The sequence below is a fragment of the Trachurus japonicus genome, chromosome 22 (genome assembly GCF_045865225.1).
Source record: "Trachurus japonicus isolate A0001 chromosome 22, Traja_1.0".
NCBI classification, from domain to species: Eukaryota; Metazoa; Chordata; class Actinopteri; order Carangiformes; family Carangidae; genus Trachurus; species Trachurus japonicus.
In genome coordinates this window covers 30,696,282-30,718,507 of record NC_140928.1, presented here as the reverse complement: position 1 = coordinate 30,718,507, position 22,226 = coordinate 30,696,282, and the positions used below count along the sequence as shown (strand labels likewise).

Genomic DNA, 22,226 nt, shown 5'->3' with positions numbered 1-22,226 from the left:
TTTGGCTACGACACAAATGGAATCCATTTTCCAGCCACAATGATTGTCTGTTCTCTATTATTACACCAATATTGTTCTTTTTTTTCCTTTCCTTCAGCGTAATTCAATTTCTCTGTCAAAGGTTTTCAGACTCTGACACACACACACACACACACACACACACACACACACACAGTCCCACATGAAACACAATCCTGTTCAGCGGAGAAGCTGGATGCTTGTATTGTTCAACAGGCGAGATCCAGGTAATTGGACTGATATTAAAGCTCCATATAGTGTAAAAGTAAATGTTTATTTAGTCCCAAGGTTGAAGGACCATACCTGTGTAAAGCAGGTGAGGCAGAGGAGTGAAGATGCAGTCTGTGTTGTTAGCTTTGCATCTATCTGACTTATTAAACAACATGTATCACAATACTGTTCCTGATGGGGACAGCCCTCCATTTCGAAACACCTCTATTCCAAACCCCCCTGCAGCTGTCCAGGGTGCTGAACAGGGTGACAGACAGAGTAGGCTACTACTTGGAGCGGAGCCGTGGCCTGCGATTGTTTGTTCTTGTGGCTTGTTTGGGAATCGCGCAAGCCGCTGCTCAGGGACTGGGCAGATCTGTTGTGGGAGATCTCCCACAGAGCAAAGAAATACACCTTTATTTTCTCTCCCCCGCTCCGCTCGAGCGCGGCTGAACCCACTTCAACCAGGCGTGAGCCTGCTGACAGCAGCCCGGGGGAGAAAAAAAGACATTTCTTTGCTCAGTGCTTTCAGAAAATAACCAGGGTTAGGATAAGAAAGACCAACGGTGTGTAACAGTAGGTCCCACTGTGTGGCTCAGGGCATATCAGGGTGTGTGATTATGCACAAAGATCAGTTTAACGCATTTCCTCATATATTCCACCGTATTGTTTAGCAGTATTTCATGCATCCGTGCATGTAATGAACTACGTACTAGAGGCTGACATTTTCTCGGGATTCCTGCGGGACACGGGATTCCGGGAGTCAATTTATTTTGAATCACGTGATTGGGACGTGACGGGAAAAAATGTAAACGGGAGTGAACGGGACCGGGAGTCAAAGCGCGACATTCAAAGAAGCACAAGCCAGGCAGTGCTACGGATGGTGCGCTCAAAACGGTCCAAAAGTTTTAAGTGTGTGGACTAATGCACATCACTGTCATGGCTACGTAGCGGTTTATAACATGTGTAAATCAACATACACTCTAAAAAAGAATGTACTGAGTTTACTCAAAAAGGTATGTTTACTTTTTGCATAGATCTTTTTGAGTTGTCCTAACTTCAGTGTTAATTTAGTAATCAGTACTAGTCCAGCATCGTAAGGCGAACTTAAATAGCCACACAAATCTAAAGCTGTATTAAGTTGATTCTAATTGATTTTTTGTATATACTACTTGAATTTTCACGTTGATTGTACTTGATATACGTTTTAAGTACAAGATAAAATCAAGTACAATGACCATGATTTTTATATATATCCAAGAGCTAAATCAAGTAGTGCTTACTTAAATAGGTTGTCATCTCATCATTCAAATTTAAGTTGTTCTAACTTTATTTAGTGAATGTTTTCTACTCAGAAATGTCCATGCAAAAAGTAAACATACTTATTATAGTATATGCAACTCATTTTACTCAAGTTGGGGTAAAAAATAAACAAGAACCACAATTTACAATTCAAATACTTTATTTTGTGAACATCCTTTAAACTTTTGACATCATTCATCTGTAACAGACCTAACAGTAGTACGTTGCGGCAGTGATGTCAAAACACTGTGACCCTCAGAGGTAAAAGAACAGTTCTACATTTTGGCAAACTCATCAACTATGCATGGTTGAGGATTCGATATAAGTGCAAACATTGCCGACAACATTATCAAAAACTTGCTACCCATAGTTGTCTGAATCAAGAGCTGTTTAACATCAAATTCCATTTGTTGATCTCGATGCTGCCATTTTGGTCAGTAGTGTGTGTGTATGTAGTGTGCTACAGTGTGTGTAGTGTGTTAATGAGTGTGTTTAGTGTTAGTGTGGGTCTGTAGTGTTAGTGTGTATACTAGTGTGTTAAGGGAAACTTAGGTTTATTTCAACCTGTCTCCTATCGTCATGAATGTGCTTCATGTGACTAGAGGTGTAAATATTAGTTGTCATGCTAGCCGTCATCTAGATACAACTGGGGCGCAGCTAGTAGCTTCAGACCTGTTACAATGTAAGTAAACAGGCATATTTTTCCCCACCAAGACCGCCTCACATTGTTAGTATAAATGTCAGAGAACATAGAAACCACATGGAAATGTGTTGTGTTAGCTTACCCGTCATCCGGTGCAGCTTTCATTGATTGCCATACAAATACCATGCAGACGAGTGGAGGTAATTAGCTCAAACAAACATGTAAACAAAGATGGCTTAAAACGGGTAAGCTAACACGACACATTTCCATGTGGTTTCTATTATGTTCTCTGACATTTATACTAACGATGTGAGGCGGTCTTGGTGGAAAAAAAGTTTGTTTAGTGGACTAACTTTGCCCGTGAAAGTATGCCCGTTCACTTAGGTTTTAACAGGTCTGAAGCTAGAGGGCTGCACGGGCCTGGAAATTAAGCCCGTACCCGGCCCGAGCCCGAGACTCTCAAACCCGACCCGACCCGAGCCCGAATTAATAGATTAAAAATCAGGCCCGACCCGACCCGTTACCCGAAATGTTATTATGCAAAATGCACGTTATTTTCAATGACATTTAACAGCGCAACGCTCGTCAAGCGGCTCGGAAGTGAGACGACTAGGGAGGGAGGGAGGGAGGGGGAGAGAGAGAGAGAGAGCCGTGTGTGTGTGTGTGTGTGTGTGTGTGTGTGTGTGTGTGTGTGTGTGTGTGTGTGTGCGCGCGCGCGCATGTGGATTGTGGACTAAAGTGAAAACCTCTTCCAGCTGTTCGCGGTGTCCCGTGAGCAGCACTTAATTAATTGGTTCGATACGGCAAATAGTTATATAGTTCTCAATTTGAGTGGTCAAACCTAGATACTGGTGTTAAATTCGGTTCCCTAATAAAACAATATTATTAAATATAGCCTAATTATTCAGCAAATGACAGTAACAAATGATTGTTTTGCAATAATACCTCCTTTACCGCGCGTCATGTACATCCTGATCCTGCCGACATATAGGAAATTATGACTTTTCGTTCTAAAAATGAATTTGATATATAGGTCACAATGTTTGTAATCACGCATAAACAAGGGCACTGACAGTCAGATATCTTTTGATAAAAACAAGATAAATATGAACAAGCCGTGTTACTTTGGACCCATACTCCCCCCGCCCTCTCCCCCCGGTATTTATAGAGAACACGTGAGAGATAGTGATCACAACAAAGAAAGACTTGGTGTTAAATTGATAAACGATTTGTTAAGTTGTCCAAATATTAATGCTGTATGAAATAAAATCAATGAAATGGAACTGAACTGGATTTGTTAATTTTCTTTTATTATTTTTTCAAAATCTTAGAAAAAACAGCATCAAAGACAGAACATGTTTCATAGGCTTTAGAAATATATACGTTTCTTAGAACTAGCCTAATTTACCGCAGGGACAGAGTCCGAGAGGAGCCTAGAACTTAAAGGCATTATTCAGGAACAGAATCGAGTCCACCGTGTCTGGCTTCAGTGAGGCTCTTCTCTTCTCCACTGCCCTTCCAGCCACACTGAAATTCCTCTCACTGCTGCTGCTGCTGGCAGGGATGCTGAGCACAGACCAGGCGAGTCTGGCCAGCAAGGGCAAGGTGGATTGGTGGGACTTCCACCACCCCAGAACATCTCTGGTGTTCTCCATGGGAGCGTCACTGAGCTGGAGGTACTTCGCTACCTCGTCCACATTTCCTTCGTTGCCGGCCAAGACATTTTCCCACTCACATTCCACCGGGTTAGCGCGTTTCTTGGCTCGCGGCTCTTCTCCGTCTCCACCGGACTCGGCAACAGGTGGATCATCTCCTGGTTCTTGGCGGATGACTGCTATCTGGACCCTGGCATCATTGTGGACGCTCTCTCTATCGACTGCAGACATCATTCTAAGCTGGCTAAATTTGGGCCACAAGAACATGGCAAGTCAGTGCAGCGGCTGGATGACGACTTTTTTTTCAATCCACTCCAGGTGTCTCTGGCGGATGACTGCCTGGTGAGGGAGGTCGGAAGAGACAGGCTGGCAGTGTCTTTTCAGCCTCTCCTGCCAGAGCATGACCAGATTGAGAGTAGGGTATTGATCACCTGTTATTGGAATAAAATAATTAGCTTCATCAACTAAAATAAATTAAATAAATAATTTATAAATTCGAAATAAATGTATTTATGTATTTATCTAATCTATTTATCTAACTATTTATTTATTTAGGCTATTTATTTATTTATTTAGGCTATTTATTTATTACTATCCGCAGGCTTGTCAGAGTCAGAGCCATTAGTAGCCTGCATGCAACCAACAAAGAAATAGCAGTATATACTGTATACAGTACACACACCCTCAAGCTCTTTCTGTGCGAGATAGAAGGGCCGGAGGAAATCCACAAGGAACCCCAGGACGTCAGGCGATACATCATCGATCCGCTGGCTTTCCCCACGGTCTTCAAGTTTTCCCTTCAGCTCCCCATAGACAGCCTATCAAAGAGCAAATTAATTGATTATCTAAAATAGGCTATTACATTAGCCTATATAAAAAAAGATTTCTTAAGTCCTACTGTATATAGCCTATAGCCTATGTACTGTAGCCTATATATTATTATTAGTAGTGGCCTATAAGCATACTATTATTTATTTAGCCTATTTATTTCACTGAAGCCAGACAAGGTGGACTCCATTCTCTGCCTGAATAATGCCTTTAAATTCTAGGCTCCCCTAGATTAAACTAAATTAGGCTAGTTTCTACGAGGAGTTTTTTTTTTCTAAGAAACTTATAGGCTATATTTCTAAATAGCCTACTGAAACATGTTCTGTCTTTGATGCTGTTTTTTCTAAGATTTTGATAAAATAATAAAAGAAAATGAACAAATCCGTTTGTCCAAATGATTTTATTTCATACAACATTAATATATGGACAACTTAACAAATCGTTTATCAATATAACACAAAGCCTTTCTTTGTTGTGATCACTATCTCACGTGATCTCTATAAATACCGGGGGGGATAGGGCGGGGGTAGTGGGTCCAAAGTAACAAAATCTGTGTGTACCTTTTGTTATTTCGTTTTTCCGTTTCAAAACCAAATAAAAAAAAACTAAAAAACAACATTGTTTTTCTGTTATTCTGTTCTAAAACCAGAACGGAAAAACACAACACAAAATCACACATGTGAAGCTGTTAATCTGTTTTAAAACAATAACGTGAAAATTAAGTTTTTGACTTTTTTATTGTTTTGCTATTATGATATTTGGAAACGTCGGGGGGGGGGGATTCTGGGAGACTTGCGGAGGTGCTGCTGCTGACGTCCCCCCACCGCCCACCGACCATGATCCGCCCGGGGCGGGTCATGGTCGCGGCTCCCCGGCCGGAGCCACACTCTCCACCACCCCCCTACCCCCCACCCCCGCTTGCGCTGTGGAGCGAGCTGGACCCCGGAGCTGTGGAGCGAGCTGGTGCTACGGGATAGCTTTAGCTGCGGGGGATCCCGTACCAGACCCCGTAGCTAAAGCTATCCCATATAGCTTCAGCTACGGGGTCCAGCTCGCTCCACAGAGGCAGCGGCGGCTCCCCGTTCTGGTTTTAAAACAGAATAACAGAAAAACAACGTTGTTTTTTTAGTGTTTTTGATTTGGTTTTGAAACGGAAAAACGAAATAACGAAAGGTACACGGATTAAATATCTGTTTATTTATTTAATTAAGTAATTTTAATTTGGGGATTTAATTGGGCTATAGCTTTGAGTAACCTACCTTGATCGATTCCAAGGTAAGGAACACACTGCTGAATCTCGTGTCCCCCATCTGCTTTACGGTGGTGCTTAGCTGGCTGGCAAGGGTTGATTTTTTTGTGTACTTCACGAGAGCCTTTGCAGCGAGCAGAGTCTCTGCAACTTCGGGTGCAGCCACACCAAGCTCCGTGGGGTCCAGGGCGTGTTTAAGGACTGTGTTATAGACATGATCCTGGCAGTCCAGACGGATGTACGGCCTTAGCGCTGACTTGATGTTGGACCCCTGATCGGTGACCCACACCACTTTATTAAACACGGTTGCGTCAAATCCCATCACTGATATTAGCTGCTTCTGTAGCTGTTCCCTGATGTTTTCTCCAGTGTGGGCTGCATCAGGAGGAAAGGCCACAGTTGCCAGAACACGCATCTGCAGGTCGAACTAACTGGTCACGTAATGGCAAGTGATGGACATATAGCTAGTCTTGCGATAATCATCCGTCCAAATATCAGTCGTCATCCCCACGTTTACACTTGCCATGATCTCTGAGATTTCCTGGACGAGGACTTTTTTCTTTCCACCTGCGACATCCTTTCCAACTCTGGATATGGTGGTTGGATCGGGCAGTACAGCCCTGGCGGGGAGACGGCCGTAGGTGGCACCTACAGTGATCAGCTCCTGTGCCAGGGATATGAAGCCCTCCCCAGCTACGGTCTTGAACGGCCTGATGTCCTGGCAGCAGAATTTAACGCACTGGTCCAAAACAGCAGACTTCACCTTGGCGGGCACTCGATCAGGCGTTGGCAGGAGGGCGGTCAGTGGTAGCTGTCTAAACTGGCTAGGTCGACCCAAACGCCCGCATCCACCTCGTTCGATGTGCCGCACTAGCAAGGAGGTACCGGTCTTCTTGCTGTCATATTTCAAAATCATGTTACACTCCTTGCACTGAACATTGCCCGTGTATTCGTCAGTTAGACTTACGATCATTTCAAAGTGTTTCCACACACCAGCCTTTCCAGCTTTGTTTATGATTTTTTTAAGCTCTCCTTTAGCTAGTTTTTGTTTTAATTCTTCCATCTTGTCTTCCTCTGATCATCTCCAGCAGTCAGACAGTGCACTTTTACCGCTAGCTTAATTCGCGCCCAAAAATGTTTTGGATTCAGGCACTCAAATTAAACAAACTATTTATTTATTTCTCATTTAATATTTTATTTCTTTCTTTATTTTTTTACAACAAAAGACAGACGTGAAAAAAACTAATGTGTAAAAAAAAAAAAAAAAAACTAAAAAGTAATTAATTAAAAACCAGACCCGACCCGGCCCGTTACCCGCTCGGGCTCGGGCTACCCGCGGGCTCGGGTCGGGTAGCCATGCTCTAAGCTGCACCCTGTCTGTATCTAGGCAACGACTACCATGACAACTAATATTTTCACGTCACTAGTCACATGAAGCACACATGACAGGTTAAAATAAACCAAAGTTTCCCTTTAAGTTTGTATGGTGTGTGTGTGTGTGTGTGTGTGTGTGTGTGTGTGTGTGTGTGTGTGTATAGTGTGCCTAGGTGTTATATGTTGCACCTGTTTAAGTTTTTCTGATGGGTAAATGGGTTTGACTATGCTGTTTCCCACCAGTCACAATTGTGACCAAGGATAAAACGTACATTTTCATTAACTAACTTTTTTTGGCAAACTCATGAACTATGCCTTTATGGTTGTGGATCCAAATGCAAATATTGCTGACAAGCGCCATCAAAAACGGTTAACATTCTGGGTCAGCTGAAAAGAATACAGTCCACAATATTCCAGCTCTCAATCAACGACAATCAACTTCAAAGACTGGAATAACACAAGCAGCAACCATCTCAGATGCAAGCTGGATGACATTTAACCACGTAATCTAGAAAGAACAACTGGAACAGCAAGTCCATCACAGCACAAATGAGGTGTCCATGTTTGATTTTCAGTCATGAGGCTCAAAGGCTTTTCCTAGCAGCTTTTGCTTTAGAGATGTGACTTTTGGGCTGCTTTTCTGACCATCTAATTTCAGGAATACCTTCTGAAATACCTCACAAGTGTACTTCAGCTCTCGTGGGTAGCTCAGATTGAGGGCATAGATGAGGCCCATCAGCAGAGCACAGGCCCTTGGTACATCCAGCCCCTGCAGGACTTCTGTGCCCTCTATCATGATGGTCGCACTGGCTGGATGAGATGCTGTGCCGCCTTTGGTGACTAGGGTCTTCATGACCCGACTCTCAAGGTCTCCACTTTGGCCCTCAGAATCCTGAATGAAAGAATATGAGAAACACATGTCAGTATTCATTGTCATTAAGCTGGCAAACTCGACCCCTAGCTACCTATGTTTGCTTTTACTTTTTTTTAACCCTCGTGTTGTCTTCTCACGTCAAATTGACTCCATATATTTTTACTGTTCCTTCTTTCCTCCGTCCCTCCCTCCTTCCTTTTCCTTCCCCTGCCTTCCTCGCTCCATTTCTCTTTTTACCTTCCTTCTTCCACTACTTCCTACCTTCGTCCTCCTTTGTTACGTCTTTCCCCTTTCCATTCTCTCTTAACTTTCTTCCCTCCTTCGTTCCCTTTTTCTTTTCTACCTCTTTCTTCCCTCCCTCCTTTTTTCCATCCTCCCTTACTCATTTCCCTCCTTCATCCTCCTTTCCTTCCTTGACCTGAGGACAGCATGAGGGTTACCATAGTGGAAGGCAAATTCTATAACAGTGCTCTGGAGACAAGGAAAACCTGTTTTACCGCATTTCCATTCGGGACATGCGCTTAAGAGAGAGACAGATACAGGAGAGTGATTGACAAAGACAGCATGAAAGGAAAGTTAAATTTTGCTTAAAGTTCATAACTTCAATTTCACTCCAAGATAGAAATGTCTAACGACCAATTTATCAGACAATCAAGCATGTCAATGAGCTGCGTTGTGTCACAATGGGAAAGGTGTTGCATGGATATTCGGTTTTACCTACCACATATTCGAAAAGATCATCCTCGTTTTCCCCAAGATAGACCACCAAGCAGCGAATGGCAACCTCTCTGCGAATTTCAACTGTGTTGTTCTGATAGAGAATTCAAAAAAGAAAAAAAGGTCAAATAGATGCATTTTTAACAGTGGTTAATTTAGTGTCTCCTATTGTAAATATCAAACCATGCACCTTCAGAAGTTCCATGATTTTCTGGATCTTATATTTGGCAGCCCCTCCTCTTGACATCACCAATGCCATCAAGCTTGGTATGCACTGGTCCAGATTCGCCATGAAAGTTGACTCCAGATTGGCAGTGGTGATTCTTTTATATTCTTCCTTGATCTGTATGACACAAAATAAAACATGGTATACAAGATATCTGAATTAACCTATTACTCAGTTGAAACCACACTCCTGCTTAATTGTGTATTCCAAATACAACAAAATAAAAGAAAAACAGCATTAACCTGTGCTGGGAGAAATAGAGCAGGCCACCGTTCCTTCAAGTCACTGACAGGTGGGGCCAGGGTGACAACTTCTTGTCTCCGAATGGAAAAGGTCTTTTCCATTTTGTCATTGATGATCTGGGAATTATTTCTCTTCTTTACCTCACTTAGAAGCTCCAGTCTTTCTTGTTCAAGGCTTTCTTCTGTTTCCCCTTGAGGAGGAGGAGGCAGGTAGTTTGCCTCACCCTTCCGAGCTTTCTTCACGTTCTTTGCAGGAGTCTTCTCAATGGCTCTCTTTTTTCGGAGGGAGTTAACATCAACCTCAGGGCACCCAAGACCCCTAAGTTTAGACCTGTAATTGCCCATTTTAAATTTCAGTCTTTGCTGCCATCCAAAACATCCATTGTAGGACCCTGGTTCCTTCAGGCATGGATGTTTTCGAATTAATGCTTCTCTACATCCGCAAACTGCGCGCTTGTAGGATATGCAACATACTCAAAAATGTTTTCTGGCAGGATGGCATTAGAGCTGAGTGGACATCCATCTTTATTGAAAGCTTCGTTACCTGCTGCTAGCACAAGTTCTGTGTCATTGCGGAAACGTGGTATTGGAAATTCAGAGGGCCAACACTTTGAGCGCAGATTCCCATGATCAGGTGATGACAGGATCACTGTATCACTGGAATCAGATTTTTTTTTTTTTTTTAATTTAACCTTTATTTAACCAGATAAAAGCCCATTGAGATCAGGATCTCTTTCGCAAGGGTGACCTGGCCAAAAATGGTCAGCAGCACGCGGTAGATGAAGTAGTACTGGCAGGTCTAGTGGAGCTGCTGGCTGCACTTGTGTCGTAGCTGCTGGCTGCACTTGTGTCGTAGCTGCTGGCTGCACTTGTGTTGGAACTATCCAGGTCAGTTACAACTACTTGGATTGAGGAGAGTTCAACAATATGGACAACCTTGATTGTGTCTTTGTCTTTAAGATCTTTTGTTGATGCAAGAGAAAAAAACTCCCCTCCAAAATCAACATCCTTGTAATGTAAGGTAAACTTCCCTGGCTCCAAACTATATTTCTGTTGCACAATAGACTGTAGCTCATCCACTGTCTCCGGTATTCCACAAGGCAGTACAAGCTTGTCAATCATATGGTCTTGAAGAATGACACAAAGTGCAGCAGGTTTATTCGGATGCGTTTGAACATCTGTAAAAGAAAAGACATTATGTAGATCTGACATAATATGTGAACATTGTAAACATCTCAGGCCTGAGGTTTTGTTTGGCATACATTTTACATTTTTCTGAGCCATGATATTAGCAGAACCTCATTAAGGATTACAACATACCAGGAACATCAAAATCAGTAACATCCATTTCCTCGTTGTATATTGCATTCAGCATTCTTTCAGCAGGGGAAATATTTCCTGAAAATGTAATGCATAAAGAGAAAAAAAAAACAGCAAATACGTTCTTATTATCTGCATCATATCTTTCTCTTGTAAAAATGTGTCAAATTTGCAGAACATTGGTTAACAACATACTGTATGCTATTGAGCACAATGAGAGTTCGTACCACGTTCTCCTCTGTCTCGAGATTGCTTGTTTCTTGTGACATCTGCCATCTTGTTTTTCTATATCTAGATAACACAACGACAGTGTGAGAAAAATATCCTGACAACAATGTGAATCTGAACCAGAAATACACTTGCATGAAATAAGGTAATAGTGTTTTAATCCACAAAACACTACTTGTAGTTTTTTCAAACAATTGAAGTGCTATGCTGACCAAAGGTAAAAGTGATTGAGTAGTTTATTTCTTTTTGAAATTGGATATTTTTGATTATTGAGCCAGTGGATTGAAGAATTACACTGGACTTATCTGAGCAGGAGAATAATGACTGAGTCTTATTGTAAAGTTAGCCATTACTTTAAAGGGAAACTTCGGTTTACTTCAACCCGTCTCCTATCGTCATAAATGTGCTTCATGTGACTAGTTACATGAAAATATTAGTCGTCATGTTAGCCATTGTGTAAATACAGCCGGGGCACAGCTAGTAACTTCAGACCCGTTACAATGAAAGTGAACGGGCATACGTTCACAGGCAAATTTCGTCCACTAAACATGTTTTTTTTCCCCCACCAAGGCCACCTCACATTGTTAGTATAAATGTCAGAGAACATATAGAAACCACATGGAAATGTGTTGTGTTAGGTTACCCGTTTTAAGACGTCTTTGTTTACTGTTCATGTTTGAGATAATTACCTCCACTCGTCTGTATGAAAGTTGGATGAAAGCTGTGCCGGGTAACAGGTAGGCTAACACAACACATTTACATGTGGTTTTATACTATACATTTACATTTATACTAACGATGTGAGGCGGTCTTGGTGGAAAAAAAGCTTGTTTAGTGGACTAACTTTGCCCGTAAAAGTATGCCTGTTCACTTACATTGTAACAGGTGTGAAGCTAGTAGCAGCGTCCCGACTGTATCTAGATAACAGCTAAATATTTTCACGTCACTAGTCACACAAAGCACATTTATGACAATAGAAGACAGGTTGAAATAAACCGAAGTTTCCCTTTAAATGTGCCCCAGATGTACTTTGCACAATTTGAGATAGTTATGTAGTTTTGAGACCCATTTTGAAATCTAAAAGCAGCAACAGAAGGAAACACATTTGGGTCATTCTATGGAAATATCAAGAACAGAAAATGGCAGAAGCAACAAACAGAATGTGATAAAAAAAAAGAAAGAATTTTATCATCGTGCCAAAGCCTTGACTACAAATCCAGCAAATGTGACACACAAGCTATCACCAAGCCATCTATGGCAAGTAGATGTATCGCTTCAGAGTGACCATACGCTTCCCTGCAATGGTGTATGCTGTTAAAGGGAATATATCAGACAACTGAGCTGGATCAAGAACTTTAATAGTACTTGTATTCTCCAGCTCATAGCTGCCAAGGTGCTCAATATACCAAGCATGGAAACATTTCACAATAAATCCAGGTTTACCATCAACAACTACAACCTGAATTAGCTCTCCAAAATCTGGAAGGCCACCAGTTGAACCATTAGCCAAGATCATTCCAGTGGCATATTTAGTGCCACTGTAACACACTGTGTTAGCCAAGTGAATACATGACTTACCAGGGTACTGGGCTTCCACTGCTCCCTTGATGTCCTCTCTCAGCACAGTCAAATCTACCTCTGACAGTTTGGTCACCTGCAATGAAGGTTGGAGAACCTTACTGTCATGAAGATGATACGCAATCATCATCTGATGCTTCACTGAGAGAGACAGAAGAATGTTGCGGAAAGAGTGTACATGTCTGACAACACGTTTAAAGAAGCTATGTTTAGCCTCAAACCGCATCGTCCACAGTGACACAAGTGGTCCAAAAGCCTTTATCAACTGAGGATAATGTTCTATGAAATGGTGCTTTGGAATTAGTGTTTGACCAGGGAAAGCTTCACAGAATCTGTGCCGATGCTCTGATATCTTACTGTCCAAGAAACAAATTGTCTCATCTGTATGGACAGGGGCTACAACAAGTTCAACTATGTCCTTGAGGTTGAGAAGAACCTGCCATGTTGGGTCACCCAGTGGTATCCTTGTGCCAATAATGAAAGGAAGGAGTCGCAGCAAAGCCCAATTTTCATGAGCATTCCCACCAACAGTTTTTTTAACAGCAAAACTAAGGGGTACTGGTTGTGGTGCATCCTTCTTATCTGTCCACCTGTATGGAAACTCTGCAATAAATTTATTCAGTTCTATAAGAGTGAAATATTTGTTCTTAATGAAGGTATCTATACACAATGCTAATTCTTTTGGTACAATGCCTTCAAAAAGATCATGCAACAAATCCGGGGGGTAGCCTGAAATAACGTCAAAATGTTTTAGTTTTTCTGTTAGTGGACACAGCCGCTTTACTCCATAGCTATGGCACCCACTCACCTGTGCAGTTTGAACGTGAACTGTGTGGCCTTCTTTGGTCCTGGGAGGAAATGTTCCTGTTCGAACCTCACATTCTTGAAATTTGGCGCGTTCTCCAAGACACCATCGACATACGTATGAACTTGAAAAACTCTCAACAAATCCACCGATGGAATGAGCACCCAGGTTGTCTGCAATGACAGAAGAGACAGTACCTTTAACTCGTCTACCAAGAGAGGGAATGTAAAGTCCGTCCTCCTCAAGACTACCAAGATCTTTGAGAAGTGGCTCTAACACAGCATCATATCCATATTGTTTTATGTCCTCAGCTTTGCAAAGAATGGCTAAAAATATTGAGGTCAGTGAAGACCGGAGCAATGGTGGGACATTCGCAAGAACCCAATAGACAGCAGTGATTTTGTGCTTTTTTCTCGAAGTTCCAAGTGGATTGCACACTTCAAATTCATCCACATATAAATTGAGAGCTATTGCCGGATTATTTTCAGAGAATAATTTGTTCGCTTTAAAGTGAGTACCATCATAAAATGTTGTGTACTGAGTTTCTGTATTTTCTGTGCTCAGTGCTTTTTTATCACTGTTCATGAGGTATATCCTGCATTTCCTTCTTCTTAAAAATCTCAGATAATGACTTCAGAATAGGTACATACTGGAAGCTTTTATGCTCCTGGGAATTAAGCACATACTCAACTGGCTCCACCACAGAGAAATTTTCCTTATAATATGTATTTCTCTTGTAGGCGGTGGACAGAGGGCCATCACTCCTCAATGCTTGGCTGATGGGGTTGGATCCACAGAGTTCTGTTACCATGTCAGTGATCACAGAATCATCAAGTTCACATTTATGCTTCTCTAAGCATGACTGCAAAATTCCTTTCATGATCGGACCTGATGCTGAACTTGAAATAAAGTTTAGTTCTTCCACCATCTCATCAATACACTGCTTGGGCACATTAGATATGCTTTCCAATTTCAGAAAGAGGTGGGCAAGATTAGCTTCAATTATGTTAGGCAATTCTTTTCTTTCTTCATCATAACTCTCTCCACACTCAACATCTTCCTCATCAGCAGGATCATCCCCTGCATTAACAGGATTCACATACCTGTGTAAGAGCTCAGGCTTGAAGTCATCCAGTGAGTGAGGTGTGTGTTTCCGTGTCCTATGAGAGGCAAATGTACCATATATGTTGGTTTTGAAATGGCAATTTTCAAACACACATGTGACGGTTTCTTGTTTTTTTAAGTGACGGCCAATATGTTCAAAGTACTCCCTCTCTGTGGTGATGGTGCTTAGGGTACAACATGGACATTTAAAAGACAGGACATCATTAACTTGTGTTGTTTTATAAGATGTATGACTTCTTGTCATGTGTGATTTAAGGCTGGCCCATGTTTTGAAAGAGCAATAGCATTCCCAATGGAGACACGGCAAAAATTGCCCACCATGCATGTGCCGTAGCCTGTAGTGTTTTAAAAGCTCAGTCTTTCTGGGAGTTTCATATTTGCAAATTTTACAGCACCAATTCATTGCAAAAATGTATGCTATTACCCAGATTCGGTGAAAGACTTCTAAAAAACTACTTCATAATCAGATTCGAGCAACAAGTCAGAATCAATCAGTCAAACGGCAGTAGCTCTTGACGCTAACGAAATGCTAAAATGGCAGCCGAGCTTACCTTTCAAGCAGCAACAGCAGCCACCGGTGCCGCGTCAAATATGCCCCCACGACGTCCAGCAAGAAGCCTCCGACAGGACCTGACGTCTTTGGCAGCGTAGCAATCCAGGTACACAATAATAAGCAGTTCCAAACTCTTCAGACTGAAGACGTGAAAGTTCAAACTAAGCAAACAGCAGCGTTCTCTGCGAGCAGACAGCGTGTCTCAGCTTCCCAAATTGGCTGCACCTGGAGCCTCTCGTCTGGTGCATGAGAGACCACGCCCACGCATCTTTTGAATTTCAGGATAAAAGTTTGCATAATGCCAACTTGATATTTGTGTCTTGTTGAGCTATTGCACCGTTATCCATTCAAAATACTCATGAAAATGAGTATGGATCATTTTTTTATTTTCGACTTGGTTTAACTAGATGAATAAAGTTGGTTACTTAGTTAAACAAATAGATGCTGCAAACTTAAATGTTTGTATTGAAATTGCATATTTATTTAAGTTGAATTTACTGTCACCTTGCTTTATTCTTTAGAGCAGGGGTACTCAAATACATTTTTCGAAGGGCCAGAATTTTTCTTAACAGACACCTTGGGGGCCGCACTCAAATAGGCCTAGATTGAAATTAAATTCACCTTTTTCGTCTAATAATTTAAATATTTTTTATTTTACTTGTAAGCACATAATTTTTATTTATACACTTCATGGTGTTTTGTATGATATAAAATGAAAAATCTTGACATTGTCATATCATCATTTACATATCATGCTGGAGCTTTACACTGCTGACTTGTATCCTCAGACATGCCCTGTGATTTTCAACTTAAATATGAAAGGAGGCTGACCATCACAGGACATGTCTGACTCTGTTCTGAGGATACAAGTCATTGGTCCTGAAATGTGTTTCTCTTCTATAACACACATTCTACATCTCGGAGGCGACGTCTTTCCACACATGGGCTTCCTTCACCTTTCAAACGAGGCAGAGCTCAATGGAAAACATAGGTGACACAGGCCGATGGGACCGGGACACAACACCGGGGGAGAAGCAGGTCGTGCAGCTGTGCACCGCTGACGTGCACGAAAAAACAATTGCGTCTCATCAAATGCGCGCGGCTACGGCTTTTGAGTTGTGAGCGTGCATGACTCGCGGCTACATTGAATGGGTTTGAGCGCGCGCAAAAGACGCTTCATCTGAACGGCCCCCCATGCACGATGCACACACAGTTGAACCAAGACGGCGGTGAAAATCACCCACGGTCTCTGCAGACAGGCAGGGAAAACCCTGCAGTCCAACCCGCTCCCCAAACACTCGCGCATGGTGATTTGGGTTCGTCAGCGTTTCTGTATCCCAGTGCAGCGCCTCACAGGCACACACAAACGCTCCGCACGTGTTTCTATGTCCCAGCGCATTGACTTACAGGCGCACGGAGCCCGAAAATACAGTATACAGTAATATGTAAACTAGTAGAACTCAGTCGCGGGCATGATTGGAAGGTTCGGCGGGCCGGATGCGGCCCGCGGGCCGCCTATTGAGTATCGCTGCTTTAGAGTGTACCGGTAGGGAAACGTTTTCCGCCAGTCAGACTGACTCAGAGGAGTCAGCTGATGCGGCGGCGGCATAATCTCCACCTCGCATTAAACAGGTGATGCACACAAGCAAAAAAGAAAGAAAGAAAAAGAGAGAGAGGGAGAGAGAAAGGACGAGGAGGGCGTTCATTATCTCCAATTGAAATAACCAAACAAGACGGTAGATGTGGCGTTAATCTACCGTCTTGTTTTGTCTGTCATTCAGCCTGCAGTGCGCTGAGGGGGGGGGGGGGGGGGGGGGGGGGGGCGTGTCTGTCAACACAATCGTTTACATGATGCCTGTGTTAATAGAAAAAAACGGGAACAGGACGGGTTCGGGAGTGATTTATTCGGGATTTGAACGGGACAGGATTTTTTTTTGACTTTGTCACGGAACCGGGACGGGACGGGAATTTTTTTGCGGGACCGGGACGGGACGGGATTGATAAAACACTCCAGTGTCAGCCTCTACTACGTACTTTGCCTCTGTAACAGAGCCCGAAATATAGGAATAAGATGTTTGTGTTATAGTTTAATGTTAACAAAATACAGGGTGACAGTATAAATGACAACCTAACCACGCATGATCTTGTACAGGATTCTCACTTTACCGGGTGTAACAGTCGTCTCTTTCGGCACAAAATGGCGGCTGCATGCTAAAACTTTTCTACTTCTACATTCTTAAAACATGACGTTACCTCTGCATAAACATTCCCGGTAATCATAACTACCCATAATATTGTAGTGCCTGGCACTGAGAGTCACTAAAACATGTCAACAACATCACCTCCTATTGAAGGGCAGGAGGAACCTTTGATTAGTAATAGATTTCTCTTTGTGTTGTGTGGCCCATACTTCCCCAGAACAGGAACAACTTACAAGAAGCGGGTACTGTATGAAAAATAATCTCTTTTTATTACAATCAGATCAACCTATGTTGATGGCGCAATATGGTATAGGAGTGAGGCAAAATAACAAACAAAATGTGGATGGCAACAAACTAACGTCTCCTTATGCTCAGAAGGTCGGGTCTGCTGTGCTCACCAGCTGAGAGATGAAGCTGTGGAAGACAGAAAAAGGGGACAGCAAGTCTAGCACCGCAAACATGCACTACAAACTCTACATATAATTACTTTAAAGATATCATGCAGTGTCACTAGACAATATATATACACACCACTACAATGTGTCACCCTGTACAGTCCCACCACAGACAGGAGCAGTGTGTCGGTGCAGACCCGGCCTTGGACACTCAAGCTGCAGACAAAGAGGGGAGACAGAAATCAAACTCTCAAATCACCATCCAGGAAAAAAATACACATTTCGTAAACCATAAAAATAAATAGCCTCAAACCTACACCTATGCTTATGAGATCACATATTCAGGAACTAAACCAATAAATGAACACACAGAAAATAAATGTAATCATAGAAAACAGTGGCTGGGCTGGTCCTTGAAAGGAAGACACAACATCTAGTAGTACACATTCAAGGCACCATACTTACTTAAAAACACTAAAGACTGGTAATAAAATATAAGCTTACTTTGCTTATGTATGAATTCATACACCCTGGTTCACGTGGCAATTTTCTGCTTGGGCAGAGGCCAGGTCCCAGTGTGTGAGACTCTCTAAGGAGAGGACATTATAAATATCATGGCTTGGGCATACATTAAAATACAGACATAACTTAATACATGAATTACCGGACCTTTAGCCACAGTCGCTTGCTCGTGGTCATGTCATGTGCCTCGACTGGAAGACACACAAATATAAACAGTAAGTATAAACGTTCGAGTCATGATGTTGCTTCCAAATACATCAAACACAACACGCTACATGTACTTGCATAAAAAAACACCCACAACTCATATATTACCTTGAGGTCGTTCTTAGCCCTGAGGCACGGGAATTGTCAAATCCGGCTATCTCTCGCTACGTGAGCGAGCTGCCTAACCGCCTCGCCAGAACAGAGAAAAGAGCCCTATGCATGCCCTATGGTCACATGACTTGTCATGTCATGTGACATGCATCGGTAACGCTTTATATCAGTGATCATCAACTGGCGGCCCGCGGGCCGAATCCGGCCCGCCGAACCTTCCAATCCGGCCCGCGACTTAGTTCTAATAGTTTACAAGTACCTATTTCTCGGTCTCCCATTGTGTGCGCCTGTCAGTCAATGCGCTGGGACACGGAGACACGCAGACGCGCTCAGTGTTTGTGTGCCTGTGAGTCCCTGCACTGGGATTAGGAAACGCCGCGGTACCCAAAGCACCGTGCATGAAAGTTTAGAGAGCCGACTGGACTGCAGGGTTTTCCCTGCCTGTCTGCAGAGGCGAGCTGGGTGATTTTGGCCGCTGCCTGGGTGTGCACGGACGGGCCGTTCAGATGTAGCGTATTTTGCGCACTCAAACCCATTCAGTGTCATGCGCGCTCGAACGATGCGGTAGCGGCGCGTGTTTGATGCCACTCGGTTGTTTTTATTTGTGCATGTCCGTGGCGCACAGCTGCACGGACCTGCTTCTCCCTCCGGTGTTCAATTCAATTCAATTCAATTCAATTCAATTCAATTCAATTCAATTCAAAAAACGTTATTTATCCCCGAGGGGCAATTGTCCCGGTTCCCCCTCGGCCCAAACACATATATTGACTCAACTAGCCCAATCATTATGTCTTTATTAATCTTAAGGTCTGTGTAATAAGCGTTAGTTAATAGGTAATAAGGCTCTTATAAGCGCTAACAAGTATTAATAGTCTCATTATAATATAGTTAATAGCAGACTATAAGAGATTTATAATAACTTATAAGAAACTTGTTAACTGCTGATGCTTAAGAACATTAATAAAATCTTCATGAGTATCAATCTAACCCAACCATGATGTCTTTGTCATGCCTTTATTAATCTTTTTTTTGTTTGATTTATTAAAGGGACAACGAGGAGTTTCTAATCGGTTATAAAAAAGTCTCACGTTAATGTGGATGAATCTCCGCTACCCACACTTGTTAATGGGCCCATTTTCGATAAATATATCATTCTGTCTCTATCGTTATTTTGTTACTATTAGTGGTGGCGGAGATGCTGGTCGAGCCGACCAGCGTTTCTTTACTTTCAGTTTCGCAACGAGTCATGAGAATAACGTAGCTGAATCGCCGTTTATGGTCGGAACTACGACGGTATGTGAACCTCTTTGAACCTCTGACTTTAATTATTGATGAATGAAAACATGAGTCCGTCTTGCGCCGGTCAAAAGAATTTTACGGTGCGCGCGGAGGCTCATAAATGTAGTGTGAAAACTCTTCGCTTTTCCAAAACTCCTCGTTGTCCCTTTAACATTATACTTTATTGCTCATCTATCATAAGTTTACTTGTTTACAGTAAACTGTGCTTTTTGCAGGTACTGGATCTAAAGCGAGAACAATGTCTTATTGAGGCTGATAAATCTTTTATTATGCATTTGATTTTGGTTTTCAGAAAGGTGCATCGGAGGAGAAGAGCAGACTTGTAGAGTTTCTTCTCACTTGAAACATTTTACCCTTTCGCTTTTATTTTGAAGGCAAACAGCAAAACCGGAAGTTCCGGTTTAAGCTAGCAGCTGATAGCTTAACACATGCCCATCAGCCCCCCTGTAATCCTCTCAGCAGGCACGCCGATTTTTCCCAGTGGCCACCCGTGGTACTGCAACAAAAAATCCCATGGGGCCCAAAAAGGATTTTTCCCATAGACCGCAATAGTAAAAGAGAAGCCTGTAAAACTGTTCACAGGACACCTCCGGCTGTAACCTCTGTTAATTACTAATCTTTGTATTCTATATTTTTAAGTCATGGACTTTTTATCCGTCAAAATGTTTTCTAACGGCCAGAAAAGCCACAGAAAAGTCTCATTTCTGGCCGTGACGTCACGGCTGTGTCCGTGCACCAGCAGTGCGCGGTCGTGTGTGTCTCGGGACCGAGGATGCCTGAAACTAATGAGACTCTGTCCGGTGCTAAAATTACTCAGAAAAGTGGAAAACACGGCTCAAAGGTGAGTTTTTGTTTGGTCACATCAACTTTATGATATTTAATGTCTGTTATTAGTCTCTTGTCAACTCGTATTCTTAAACGTAACGTTTTAATTGATGAGATCGCCTCGTAATGACTGCATGACGTGAAACCGGACTGTTTTACATTACTGCTCCTGTAAAACTCATATTTTTCAGGAATTTTAGCTTGATAAGTCATTTATGCTGTCTGTATGTGTCTGTGTGTGTCAAATGATGTCTGTATGTGTCTGTGTGTGTGTGTGTCAACAGTGTCTCATCGCGGCTGATGTTCAACACCTGTTGCTCCGTTCACAACGTCCACGTTAATTTATTTTACGGCTTAATTAATGCCACGGTGGTAAAATGTAAACCGAGACATCTCCTCCATGGTCGGTGTGTCGTGTGTGTGTCCTGACGGTGCAGCGGCTCCCCGTCTTCACCGGGGCCGGAGGAAGAACCGTGGACGTCCTCCTCATCCTCCAATCTCCTCCTCACCGTCGTCAGTGTGTGTTTGTTCAGTGTCAGTATGCTAAATGATCACTTAAACTCATAATCATATTATTAAATTGTTCGGAAAAAAACAAACATGCTTGTGACTTTTTTCTGCTTCTACCAAATCCAACATCAACTGTGTCTGGGGCATTCGTGTTTAATTAAAATGTCTGGTTCTGTAACAGCTGTATTTAGTGGACACTGATATTCTGCGTGTTGTGGAAATATTGTAAGGCTAAACTGTTGAATTACAAAGAGTCTCATCCACCTGAAGGCTTAATGATGATGATGATGATGATGAAACTATGAACACAGCCAGTACAGACAATTATTAAAAGGAAGATGCATTTGCCAAAGAGCTCTAACTTTCTTTAATCACAGTGTGGTTGATAAAAACAAAACACGTGTGACTAAGTTTATAATACCTCCACCAACGTCCTGTAACAACTGGTGAACTGTGCAGCAAGTTAAATATATAAAAAAGGTAAGAGTAAAGCCTCATTACATTATTTGTGGTGCTCTGGGGTCATCTGTCATGTTTAACAAAAATACAGTTAATTATGATTTATTTTCCATTGTGATTTAAGCTTACAGGTTCGGACTAACTTGTTTTCAGTGTAACATCGTATATTAATTAACTGTCAAAACGATTTAACGATCATATAAACGACCGTAGTAAACCTACGATCGGCCGTCTTACATTTTAAATCATTATCTTTGTTTTAAAGTCCGTGTGAGTCCTGTAAAAGTCTTAATACTCATTCCTTAAATCCACAAGTAACACATACATGAACGCGCAGCGCCAAAACTAGAACGGCGGTTGCTCGTTCTCATTGCCCCAGGGCATGATGGGAGACCGCAGAGCATCATGGGGGGTGACTCAACTACGCATGCTCTATGGGCCCGATAACGCGGAAGTAAACCCGGAAGTCAGAAACTTTTTCGGCGTATGCGCCAGGCGAGCAACTTCCATTGAAATGAACGGCGGCCATTTTCCGGTCCGGTATCCAGTTAATATAATACATCCATGATGCCCATGTGTAAAATGGAGGTAGTTGCCCAACATTTTTGCCCCCGAGTAGAATTCAAACCCATTCTGGGCCTCGAAAAGAAGCAGCTGACAAGAGGAAGCGTTGTGAGACGGTGGATGACTCTTCTGGTAAGTTTAACTGCTGCTAACTAGTTAGTACAAACTCAAACATGCATAGCTAAC

General features: G+C 42.4%; 1 protein-coding gene across 1 annotated transcript; it reads right to left on the bottom strand.

Annotated features, from left to right (window-relative positions):
• Positions 1-7,290: 7,290 nt before the first annotated feature.
• LOC146964490 (uncharacterized) lies at positions 7,291-9,988 on the bottom strand. The gene is made up of 4 exons (XM_085767926.1): positions 9,339-9,988; positions 9,061-9,213; positions 8,875-8,964; positions 7,291-8,171 (listed from the first exon to the last, which is right to left on the bottom strand). Exons 1-4 carry the CDS (start codon positions 9,681-9,683, stop codon positions 7,851-7,853), a joined length of 909 nt encoding a protein of 302 aa, XP_085624052.1. The 5' UTR covers positions 9,684-9,988; the 3' UTR covers positions 7,291-7,850.
• Positions 9,989-22,226: the final 12,238 nt, after the last annotated feature.

Bases quoted from the DNA above. Each gene is read 5' to 3' on its own strand.
- LOC146964490 (XM_085767926.1), bottom strand. From the start codon at position 9,683: ATGGGCAATTACAGGTCTAAACTTAGGGGTCTTGGGTGCCCTGAGGTT. The intron at 9,214-9,338 runs GTTAATGCTGTT...TGTGTCATACAG, and splicing joins CTCTATTTCTCCCAGCACAG to ATCAAGGAAGAATATAAAAG. The intron at 8,172-8,874 runs GTAGGTAAAACC...TCTTTCATTCAG, and splicing joins ATGATCTTTTCGAATATGTG to GATTCTGAGGGCCAAAGTGG.